Raw genomic sequence first — 13033 nt, 5'->3', positions numbered from 1 at the left:
CCAAGTCACAGCATTTCCGGCTTCGAGAAGTGTTGGATATCCACCATATCACGTAACCACAAGACACCCCCCCCCTCCCATCCGCCACCCGCTGCAAGAGACATGATCAGACTCCCCATCTGACCCATCGTGACCCTAAGACCGCCCCATCTAACGGCCCGATTCCGAAGTAATATCCAGGATCGGCTTTGTTTAGCTACTCACGAGAGTCAACCGAGGCGAGAGTCTTACGGGGATGATCAAATTTCACGAGGGTCAAACGTCACGAGGGTCACAATGGGTCAAATTTCACCGGAATGAAACGCCACGAGATTGACTAGGGGTTGGTTAGATTTCACGAGTACCAAACCTCCCAAGGGTCACGAGGGGATCGGCAAATGTTCAAAAGGATCAAACCTCACGAGAGTCACAAAGGAATAATGAAATGTTATGACGTTTGAATATCCCAATGGCCATTTTCCACGCGGGCCCAACGTCAAATTTCGCGTGGAGCAAAGGATCACAAGAGTCATGAGGAAATACGATGCTTTAACGATCTTTGAGAATCACATGGAACAATCTCCAACTCTTTGTAGGAACGATAATGGTGTTCATTATTCAAGTTTATTGAATTTTTCACAGAATCATTTCGGGCCCTGGAAAGTTTAAGAATTGGGGATCCCCCTGTGACTTTCGTACTGACTCGTAAAATTTGATCGTCCCCTTGTGACCCTCCCAGTTTGACCCTTGCGAAAATTGACCGTCCCCTTGTGTCGGTTAACTGCCGTGATATTTGACCATCCCCTTGTGACCCTCCTGGAATTTAACCATCCCCTTATGACTCTTATGAAATTTGACCATCTCGTTGTGCCCCTCGTGACATTTGACCCTTGTGAAATTTGACCATCCCCTTGTGACCCTCGTGCTGTTTGACCCTAGTAAAATTTGATCGTCCCCTTGTCTCGCTCGTCACGTTTGATGCTTGTGAACCTTGTCTCCATGTGACCCTTGTGAAATTTGATAATCCCCTTGTGACCCTCTTGACATTCGTGAAATTTAGGCATTCCCTTATGACCCTCGTGACGTTTGACTCTCGTGAAATTTGACCATCCCCTTGTGACCTTCGTGCTGTTTGACCCTAGTGAAATTTGATCGTCCCCTTGTCTCGCTCGTCACGTTTGATGCTTGTGAACCTTGTCTCCATGTGACCCTTGTGAAATTTGATAATCCCCTTGTGACCCTCTTGACATTCGTGAAATTTAGGCATTCCCTTATGACCCTCGTGACGTTTGACTCTCGTGAAATTTGACCATCCCCTTGTGACCTTCGTGCTGTTTGACCCTAGTGAAATTTGATCGTCCCCTTGTCTCGCTCGTCACGTTTGATGCTTGTGAACCTTGTCTCCATGTGACCCTTGTGAAATTTGATAATCCCCTTGTGACCCTCTTGACATTCGTGAAATTTAGGCATTCCCTTATGACCCTCGTGACGTTTGACTCTCGTGAAATTTGACCATCCCCTTATGACCCTCGTGCTGTTGGACCCTCGGGAAATTTGATCGTCCCCTTATCTCGCTCGTCACGTTTGACCCTTGTGAAACTTAATCATCCCCTTGTGACTTTTGATCCGTGTGAAACTTGATCGTCTCAATGTGACCCTTGTGACTTTTGACCTTCGTGAAATTTGATCATCCCCTTGTGACCCTCGTGACGTTCGACTCTCATGATGTTTGAGCCTCTTGAAATTTGACCATCCCCTTGTGATCCTTTTGTCCCTTCTGATATTTTGACTCCGGTGAATCATCTTATTCTTGTGACCTCCCTGGAAAAAAAATCAGCGCATGTTTCCGAATGAGTAAATTTTATAACAATGTAGTCTCAGACCCCTCCCCCTCACCTCTGTAAATTTTCACCCCTCCGGATACATACGGCTGTCGTCAAACCCCCGGAAAAACCGCATGATCATGTATTTTCCCCGAAATTCTTTTTTTTTTAATTATAAAAAATCAGCGCATGTTTCCGAAGAGGTAAATTTCATAATAATGTAGTCTCAGACCCCTCCCCCTCCCCCCCTAAATTTTCACCACTCCGGATACATGCGGCTGTCTTCAACCCCCCGGAGAAACCGTATGATCATGTATTTTTCCCGAAATTCTTTTTTTTTTGAAATTATAAAAAATCAGCGGATCTTTCCGGAGGGGTGAATTTGATAAAAATGTAATCTCAGACCCCTCCCCCTCACCCCCCTAAATTTTCATCTCTCCGGATACATGCGGCTATCTTCAACCCCCCAGAAAAACCCCAGTCTCATGCATTTTTTCAGAAATTTATTTTTCGAAAAATTAAAAAAAATCAGCGCATGTTTCCGAAGGGGTAAATTTTAAAACAATGTAATCTCAGACCCCTCCCCCTCACCCCCCTAAATTTTCATCTCTCCGGATACATGCGGCTATCTTCAACCCCCCAGAAAAACCCCAGTCTCATGCATTTTTTCAGAAATTTATTTTTCGAAAAATTAAAAAAAATCAGCGCATGTTTCCGAAGGGGTAAATTTTAAAACAATGTAATCTCAGACCCCTCCCCCTCATCCCCGTAAATTTTCAGCCCTCCGGATACATGCGGCTGTCTTCAACCTGGCGGAGAAACCGCATGATCATGTATTTTCCCCGAAATTCTTTTTTTTTTAATTATAAAAAAACGGCGCATGTTTCCGGAGGGGTAAATTTTATAAAAATGTAATCTCAGACCTCTCCCTCACCCCCCTAAATTTTCATCCCTCCGGATATAAGCGGGTGTCTTCAACCCCCCAGAAAAACCCCAGTCTCATGCATTTTCTCAGAAATGTATTGTTCGAAAAATTAAAAAAAATCAGCGCATGTTTCCGAATGGGTAAATTTTATAACAATGTAGTCTCAGACCCCTCCCCCTCACCGCCGTAAATTTTCACCCCTCCAGATACATACGGCTGTCTTCAAACCCTCGGAAAAACCGCATGATCATGTATTTTCCCCGAAATTCTTTTTTTTTTAATTATAAAAAATCAGCGCATGTATCCGGAGGGGTAAATTTTATAAAAATGTAATGTCAGATCCCTCCCCCTTGCCCCCCTAAATTTTCACCCCTCCGGATACATGCGGCTGTCTTCAACCCCCCGGAGAAACCGCATGATCATGTATTTTCCCCGAAATTCTTTTTTTTAATTATAAAAAATCAGCGCATGTTTCCGAAGAGGTAAATTTCATAACAATGTAGTCTCGGATCCCTTCTCCTCACCCCCCCTTCACCCCCCTAAATTTTCACCCCTCCGGATACATAAGAAAATGCATGAGACTGGGGTTTTTCTGGGGGGTTGAAGACACCCGCATATATCCGGAGGGATGAAAATTTAGGGGGGTGGGGGAGAGGGGTCCGAGGTTACATTTTTTATAAAATTTACCCCTCCGGAAACATGCGCTGATTTTTTATAATCTAAAAAAAATTAATTCCGGGGAAAATACATGAGTATGCGGTTTCTCCGGGGGGTTGAAGATAACCGCATGTATCCGGAGGGGTGAAAATTTAGGACGGTGAGGGGGAGGGATCTGACATTACATTTTTATAAAATTTACCCCTCCGGATTCAACCCCCCGGAGAAACCGCATACTCATGTATTTTCCCCGAAATTCTTGTTTAAAAAATTATAAAAAATCGCCCTCACCCCCCTTAATTTCCAACCCTCCGGATACACACGTCTATTTTCCACCCTGACAGTCAGCATTGAATAATTCAAAATATCAACATTTTTTCAGCTAAAATAAAATAACAAAATGCGCCGCAACACCCTTCTGTCGACTCGTTCGGCAGACGGCAGCAGATGGCTGGCCGGCGACTGCTGCGGCAGCAATCGCAGTGCTGCTAACGCGGCCAACCAGGTCGGTCATTTAATCCTAACGCCATCTCGCGGCATTCGTTGATCGGGGATTCTATTCGCGATCGCAAAAGCGATTTCTCGCCATTTGGTGGTGGTTTGTAGAATTACTATCTTGCGGAACCAATTGGCAATGCCAAAATAGAGACACTCTAGTAAGAGATGAGCGGATAGGTTGCGATTTCTGATTGGTGCCGACATTTTTGGTCGAAACAGCGGGATTTTTGAATGACTTCATAAGTTCAATGCGATATTTTCCTCACTTTAATGTTAAATGAGGTAATAAATGAAACAAAAGCATTTATGTGTAATCCAGGGGTGCTAAAATGTATGAATTGATATAAACTGACTTTATTCTCATCAATTTTTTCTGTAAATATCTCTACGTTAGTACCAAAAATGACAATCCTAACCAAAAAAGTCACAGCAAGACGTTCAACATGCGTGAATTGCATCGTTTCATATATTATCAATAAAAGAAGAAAAAATGCCGGGATGTACAGCAGATTACTGCACAAATTCATCTGCGAAGGGATTTAAAATGTGTTCTTTCCCAAGTGATCCTGAAAGACGTCAAATATGGGTGAAAAACATGGGTCGCGACAATTGGACCCCAACTTCTAACTGCAGACTGTGCGAGGTAATTGATATCCATCAGATTTATACTTATTTCATGATAGTCATTTGCTAGTTATTGATTATTTTCTATTTTATCATTTATTTATTCATTCATTTATTTTGTTTTATTTACATTAATCTGATGTTGACAGGTTCATTTTGAGTCTACGATGTGGGAACGACAACGACTAGATGGGAAAAAGAAACTAAAATTCAATGCAGTTCCTACCTTATTTGGAAAACATATTCCCCATAGAGATGCTACGTGTGATATTACTCCTCAAAGTGTGGAGATTGGTAAATGCCACTGGATTCGATTGATTTACTCGTATAGTAGTGGTGAGACGTAACGTGGATGAAAAAATTCAGTAGAAAAACCTTCAACTTTCTCTCAAATATTCTATTGAAATTTTGTGGAACTGGATGATAATTCTATTGAACTTCTTTTTTTTTCTTTGTGGCAATTCTATTAAGAATGATGCAACTTCTCATGCGTTTTTTTAAATGGAAATTCGTTTATGGAAAGATGTCTATAGATGTTTTTCTGAATAACTTATTCTGTTGGGATTTTTTCTATAAGAATTTTTGGGCATGAATTTTTCAAGTTTTTTCTTCCTTGAATTTTATCATGAGAAACGAATAAAAATACAGGGGAAAAAGTGACGATAACAATACGATAATAATACTGACAATAGAGGGGAAAAAGCATTCAAAATTCACGCCGAAGAATTTCTATAGAAAAATCTAAATCTATCAATTTTTTTCCATCAAATATCTGTTAACAAAATAGTACAACGAAGTTGCATAATCTTCTATGAAAATGTGCACAAAACACTAATGGAATTTCTTCACAGAATTCTAATAGGACCTCAAGAAAAATCATATAGAGTTCCAATAGAATTTCAATAGAATCCCTGAGAGAAAACGCTGATTTTGTCGACTATCAGAAACGTTTGGTTTTTCAAAACGTTTCTGATGAATTCGCTCAACAATTCCATTGGATTTCTATAGAACTTTCTATTAATTTTCTGCCATTTTTATTGAAATATTTCCTATAGAATTTCTTCAGTTTAAATTTTCTGAGTTTTTTTGTTTGATTTTCTTGAAGGGAAGAAAATAAAAAATGAATGGAAAAATGGGAAAATTCGAGCCGAGAAAATTCTATAGAAAATATTTCAATGGAATAGATTGGAATAGAGAGACAGAATAGATTGGAATAGAGAGAAAGTTCTTCACAAACCCAATAGAATTGTCTAGCGAATTCGCTAGATTTTTCCATTAAATTTTCAAATACGTAGTACGATGAATAATTGAACAATAGAATTGAATAAAATGCTGTTTTCCAGCTGATACTTCTTCGAATCCATCTGTGATATCATCAGAGATAAATCTTGTAGAACCAGAGACTGAAACTGAAATCAGCAGTGAAGGAACGGTAGAATTCGAAGCGACCGACACCAATATCGTGTCGACTGATTTTTCGAAGAGTAATGAGCATTTGGAGCGCATGCGGAAATTACTCCTCAAGAGTGAAAGACTGCGGAAAAAGATGAAGAAGAAACTCATATCAGCGAAGAAGACTATCAAGAGACTCCAAAGTAGAGTACGGGAATCAAATTTTTCAGATGCAATCAAGAAAGTATTGAATGAAGATCAGATAAAACTCCTGACTAAAGAATATAAAAAACTACCGCGATGGTGTAACGAATCGTTAGTGAAAGGTTTCAAATTGAAATTCCTCTGCGGTAGTTCAGGTTAAAAGCAGTCGCGAAAAGAATACCTTCCACTCCCGTCTCTTTGAACACTTAGTGAAAAATTAGAAACTTTTAAATTCATGCCGGGAATATGTGATGAAATTTTTGAATTTTTAAAAATCAAAATCGGTGGATTCAAAGATGACATTACCAGAGATTCCGTATTAGTTTTGGATGAAATGAGTATCTCAAAATTACGGAGTTACTGTACGTCAAGTAATACAGTCTTTGGAAATATTACTCTGCCACCTTCTGATAATGAACTTGCAAGTCATGCCCTCGTGTTTCTTCTTGCGGGGGTTGCAAGTCGATGGAAACAGATAGTCGCTTATGAATTTACGGGGGATAGTGTACCTGGGGAACAAATAATAGAAAAATCAGAGGAGATAGGATTATTAGTTCATGGGGTTACATGTGATATAAGCTCGTCAAACCGAAGTATGTGGAGATTATTCGAAGTCTCAGCCTCCAGGTGCTCAACGATAAAAAATTCTTGTTCTCTTCCCTGCGATAACGAATGGAGACTCTACTTTTTTCCCGACACAATCCATACTTTTAAAAATATTAAATGGGGGTTGATGAACAATGAATTCTTCACGCTCGATGAAAAAATCGTTAAAAAATATAAATTACCATCAAATATCGTGTCCATGGAAAATATCCCTGATAACTATCTTCTTTCCAAAAAGACTTTGAATTACCAATCGCTCCAAAATTAAATGATGAAAATTTGAATCCGAATCGTCGCTTCGGCAAAATGCGTGTAAGGAATGCTACTGGAGTGATAAGTCACGATGTTAGTGCCGGTTTGGAATTTCTCGGGGAAGAATTCCCAAATAAATCCACTTATCTAACGACTTCTTGGTTCGTAGAATTTTTGGCTCGGTGGTTCGATCTCATATCAAGTCGCAATCCCGCTTTGTCATTGAGTAAATTACACCCCGAAAAATATTTTGAAACTTTGGATTTCTTGAATGACATAATAGAAATTTTTTCTAGTATGAGGGTGGGAGTGGCTGGTATTTGGAAACCGTTTCAAACTGATGTTCTTATTTCCACAAAGTCTATTCTTGAATGCTCACAATATTTACTAGACACTCGAAAATTCAAATTCATACTCCTCTCAAGATTCACTCAAGACTGCCTCGAAAATCTATTTTCAACAGTGTGCTCGAAACATGTAATCCCAAATGCTCTACCATTCAAAAACAATTTGAAGTTGCTCACAATAGCTACATGAAAGAATAAATAGATTTCATCGTAATACATGAAAGATGTGTCGAACAGCAACTACAATACTGATGATAGAGAATTCTTAAGTGAATTTCTGGATTCATTACTCAGCAAAAAAGATGAAAAAACTCACTTCATTCAGCAAAATACAAATAGTTCACACTCAAATGAATTGATTAATAACTTTTCACCTCCTGACATACAACTAACAAAAATTGAAATGAATTGTTTACATCAAGCTGCTGGGTATATAATGCATAGTATTCATAAGAATCAGACAGCATGTAAAAAATGTATCAGTCAGACAGGTTCCTATCGCTCTCCCTCTTTTTTTTACAACAGATTGACTCAGCTTCGTCGGTATGCAGGAGGGCGTTTATTTTTTGTCAATCCTAAAACTTTTAATTTTTGCATCCAGATGGAAATAATATTCAGGCAGTACTTTGACTATTTACAAACTTTGAGAAATGTGAATCTGAAGAAGTTCTTTATCAAAAGGTTTTCAAGTATTGACTTCTCATTACCTGCGTGCCATAATCTAAAGAAAAAGATCATCCTCCGCTTCCATGCATTTAGGCTAAAAGTTAAATCACAGAAAAAAATTTCCTCGACACACTTCTCCAGCAAATCAATGGCTATGCACACCGTTGTAAAATAACTAGTATGTTGAAATATATTATGTAAAATTTTGAGCATTTGTATTTTCTCATCTTTCAAATCAATTCACTGATTGATATCATGTTTATCGCAATATCTCTATCACTACGTTTGTCTGAGTGCAGTGCTAGTCATTGCTTATCGTTTTTTTTCTCACATTAACATTTTTTTCAGATTTAGCTGACCTGATATTCCTCAGACGGGGTCTCGCGGCCTACATAAAATGAACATATAGGGGATACGTGTGCTCGATGGTTCCTTCACTCAAATGCAGTCTAGATTTGTATTACTTGCAATTGAAATTATACCCACGAGATTATTTTACATCAATGATTTCTTGCAGTATTATCACACTTATTTTCATTCACGACATTTTGATACAAATTCACATACTATGACGGAACTCGTTTTAGTGGTTCATTTTTATTTATACAAATTTTTCAAAATAAAAAATGTAGATAATTAATCAAAACTCCTCATCGTTTAATTCTGTTGAAGAAAATTCATTTATAGAGATTAATTTGTAGATTATATTTAATCGCTAATATTTTCCCCTATCCAGAAGTTTGAATTACGCGGTCATGCCGCACTTCCGGTCTCGACCAAATCTGGCGGATTTCCCTGGGATCCGCTCATCTCTTACTAGCACTGACCTCTATATAACTGGATAGCCGATCCCTATGGCAGCCAGTGAGTTTATTAGAGAGGTACGCAGCGCCTCCGGATAGTAGTCAGCGAACTAAGATTCTCTCTAGTGCGCATGTCCGTGTCAGCTGCAGGTAGTGGGGCAGTGGTAAATTTACCGAGAGCATTGGGAAATATTATAGGATATTTTACCGTGTAGGACATCCAGAATAACAGACGAACTTTTGTTAATAATCAGTGAAAACTGACATTTTCTATAAATGCGAAAGGAAGCCGAAGCATGGAGGAATGTCGAAATTAGTACAATTGTTATCAATATTGTATTATTAATGAATTGTATAATCGTAAATAATTGAAAAAATTGAATTTTTAAAAACTACAAAGAATCGCCAAAAAATGTTATTAGATTTTTTTAATCGTAATTTTTTGCTAGATTTAATTGACGTTTTAGTTTTTTCAAAAAATCAATTTTGAAAAATCAGGATTTAACCCACTGTCTTATGTCAAAGTCCATAACTTTGTTGTAGAGCAAGATTGAAATCGGAATTTTTGACTCAAAATATGAAAAAAAATCAAGAAATTTTTTGACACATGATACAACATGAATGACCGTTTTTTAAACAATATCCATTATTTATTTATAAAACGGAGATGTTTGAAGAGAAAATAATATGTTGAAAAATGGAAATTTGAATGATGCTGATTGTGTATGAATTTTTTATCAATTTTCTCACGTAATTTAATGGAAAAATTTAATAATTGAAAATCTCGACATCTATAGTGTGGTCAGTATGAACTTGTAGCCTACTGATGAGCTACTTTAAGGAAATTAATGTATTCAGGAAATTGGGAAACTCAAAATAAATATTCAACTGAATTTATTCGTTCGAAATTTTTTTGTATTTATTAAACTATAATACACCTAGACTGATCGGAATTTATTGATTGAGTATACTATACTAATTTTACCTTTTTCAATTATTATTTACAATTTGGGACGGAGAATGTTTCCACGGCAATTTTCCGAGCACNTTATTATTTACAATTTGGGACGGAGAATGTTTCCACGCATGTTTCGGCGCGCATGCGCACTGACGTCATCTTTAGTACCTGAGCTACTATACGGCAGCGCTGGCTGACACTTCAATTCGCCTCACTTTGAGAGTGGTGGGAGCATAGGGATCAGCTATCCAGTTATATAGAGATCAGTGCTTACTAGACTGTCTCTATGCCAAAAGTGTTTCCAGCACTATACCCAGAAAAACGAACTGATTCGGAACTACTCTAAGGCGAAATAGCCAACCTCACGTCCTATTTTGTGACCAACTTCACATCAAAACAAAGTGAACTTCATTTTACTCATAAAAATGACTACAAATGTTTATAAAAAAATGATCGAAGAGTCTGCTGTGTGCCAAACTGTAAAATTAAAGATAAATCAAATTTGAGCTTTCACAATTTCCGTACCAGTCATCATTGTATTTAAAAAAAAAATCTGGGAGTTTGGATCATTCTCTTTTCTACCTTCTCCACCTTCATGCAACAAAATTCCTCCAAATTCACTACCTGATTCTGGGGTAAATCAGCATTTGATTTCACCTTGCCCCATTGCTGTTTCAAGTCTGTACAGCTCAACATCTCCGATCTGTCAACTCGAACCCTAGATCAATCCAATATTTAAACTGCAGATTGCGTATACTCGAATATGACTGACGATGTACATGTATTGAAGTAGATAAAACGATCAAAAACAAAAAAAACACATGAATTTCCTCACCGATAAATATATAGAAGTGTCGCAAAAATGTGTTTACATTTTTCACTCAAGCCGGCTGGAGAAGTACATTTGGTAATTATTTTCCTCTTATTTTCCTCAAACTGAATTTTTATAGTTATTTCGTGGTAATTATTCCAATGTGATGATTGACGACCAGCTGACACAATTTCTATCTAATTCTGTTTATAACTTTTGACACCACAGATGAGGATGTGTTCAGCTAATAATACCTCCTCTCCTGCTTGAACTGGTCTCCTAGTATCTCCTAGTAAGTCTCCAATATCACATAATGTCAAATTGAACTTTGGATTGATATTCATGTTTACAAAAGTCCAATACTGATAGGGTAATGGGAGGCAAAGATCTTAATTTCGTATAACCATACATTCCGGCGCCCAACCACCTGGTAGGCTTCGCCATAGGCTAGTTACAGAAACCCTCAGTAGAGGGCGAAAAATCGCTTTTGGCATTGCCAATCTGATGGTAGTGCGCCAAGGCTCTGGAGTATGAAATAGCAAATTATTCATTGATGTCGACACAAAAAATGGAGACCTAAAAAAGTTCATTACCAAAATTTTTTAACTTGCTTTCGGTTACGAGATATTCAACAAAAAATGGACTCAACCGACTCGGCTAATTTCGTTATAGAATATTCATCTCTCCATGAAATACTTACGCCGCTTTATATAATCGTCAAGAGAGAAATGTTGACTGCAAACTTTCATGTTTTCATCATAAATTCCTCTCAGTTTCAATGCTTCCATCCACTCGTTCCGTAAAATTAAATCGGATGGAAAACTATGGAAACTTAAATTCAGTTTATGCTTTACTTTGCGCTGTGGAACACAGCAGCCTCTTTTCGAATTCTTGAGATAATTGTTCTGTGCCATTTTCATAAACAATCGGTCGGTTATAACATCAAAATTTAATTCACGGCTTGTACTTGAAACAATTTGACATTTCAGCACTATTTGAGGTTAGGGTTGTGAGCAGCTCCGCAAGTTAGTAGTTCTCCACGGTCCCGCATTTTTGGCCATAGCGCTGACGGCGGTTTTGCGATCGCGAATTGGCGTAATTACACTTTCACCCATTTCTGCTGATATGAGGCTGAAGCTGGCGGGAGCAGTTCAGCGGGAGATGGGTATAGTTTGTGAGGCGGACTGTACGGCCCCCACCGTAGCCGCTCGCTCAACGCCACATCGGTAGCCACGAGTTTAAACCTCCTCCCAGACAAATTAAATGATAAAAAACAATCAAACAATTTTTTTTTTATTATTGTTATTTCTTAATGTATGATGAGGGTGGGGAATGATTTCTCGAGGAGGAATATCATGATATTTTTTTTATTTTTATAAGTTTTTACGCGGTCAATAAGGGTGCAATAAACGCATACACCATACGATGGCATTTTATTTTTAATGTGTCCCTAAGGGGTTAGGGGACCCTGTCCAACAAAAATTATCGCGGTGCACCTGTTAGGGTATTTTTAATTAATTTTTTAAGATTAATTTTTCTCAACTTCCGGTGAAAAAAATGGTGATGCACGGGCACGCATGCACCACCCAACCCCATTCCGTTTGAAATATGTAGCTAGGGGGTTGGGGGACCCTCCCCAACAAAAATTATCGCGGTGCGCTAATTAGGGGATTTTTAATAAATTTTTCAAGATTCATTTTGTGTAACTTCCGGTGAATGCGGTGGGGGTGCACGGACACGCATGGAGCAACCGACTTCATTCCACTTGGAATATGTGCCTAGGGGGTTGGGGGCCCCTCTCCAACAAAAATTGTGACGGTGCACTAATTAGGGTATTTTTAATTAATTTTTTAAGATTCATTTCTCCCAACTTCCGGTGAACAAAATGGTGGTGCACGGACACGCATGGAGCAACCGACTTCATTCCACTTGGAATATGTTACTGAGGGGTTGGGGAACCCTCCTTAACAAAAATTGTGACGACGCACTAATTAGGATATTTTTAATTAATTTTTTAAGATTCATTTCTCCCAACTTCCGGTGAACAAAATGGTGGTGCACGGACACGCATGCACCAACCAACTCCATTCCGCTTGGAATATGTTACTGAGGGGTTGGGGGACCCTCTCTACCAAAAATTGTGACGGTGAACTAATTAGTCGATTTTTAATAAATTTATAAGTTTACTTTTCGAATTTGACGAAAAGGTCAGATGGCTTTTATTTTTTTTTTCTTAGACACTTTGCAAGTCTATATCTAAAAAAATATTGAGAAGTTATGGAGACACACTCCGGGAAAATACGCAGAATATCTCAAAGAATCGAGTGGTTTTTGATTCATTAAAAATCCCCTAATTAGTGCACCGCGATAATTTTTGTTGGGGAGAGTCCCCCAACCCCCTAGGCACATATTCCAAACGGAATGGAGTCGGTTGGTGCATGCGTGTCCGTGCACCACCATTTTGTTCACCGGAAGTTGGGAGAAATGA

The 13033-nt window shown here is 38.5% G+C and overlaps 1 protein-coding gene across 1 annotated transcript; it reads left to right on the top strand.

The window, feature by feature from the left end:
• The first annotated feature begins 4315 nt into the window (after positions 1 to 4315).
• Positions 4316 to 8512, top strand: LOC107044945 (THAP domain-containing protein 5). Its single transcript, XM_015267032.1, has 4 exons — positions 4316 to 4525; positions 4656 to 4800; positions 5850 to 6106; positions 8322 to 8512. Exons 1-4 carry the CDS (start codon positions 4373 to 4375, stop codon positions 8325 to 8327), a joined length of 561 nt encoding a protein of 186 aa, XP_015122518.1. The 5' UTR covers positions 4316 to 4372; the 3' UTR covers positions 8328 to 8512.
• The last annotated feature ends 4521 nt before the right edge of the window (positions 8513 to 13033 follow it).

This window comes from Diachasma alloeum, unplaced genomic scaffold (assembly GCF_001412515.2).
Source record: "Diachasma alloeum isolate Michigan unplaced genomic scaffold, Dall2.0 Dall_scaffold_00845, whole genome shotgun sequence".
NCBI classification, from domain to species: domain Eukaryota; kingdom Metazoa; phylum Arthropoda; class Insecta; order Hymenoptera; family Braconidae; genus Diachasma; species Diachasma alloeum.
This window is presented reverse-complemented; position numbering and strand designations above follow the sequence as displayed.

Coding starts and splice junctions, on each gene's coding strand:
- LOC107044945 (XM_015267032.1), top strand. CDS start 4,373: ATGCCGGGATGTACAGCAGATTACTGCACAAATTCATCTGCGAAGGGA. Junction 4,526..4,655: donor CTAACTGCAGACTGTGCGAG/GTAATTGATATC, acceptor TGATGTTGACAG/GTTCATTTTGAGTCTACGAT. Junction 4,801..5,849: donor TCCTCAAAGTGTGGAGATTG/GTAAATGCCACT, acceptor GCTGTTTTCCAG/CTGATACTTCTTCGAATCCA.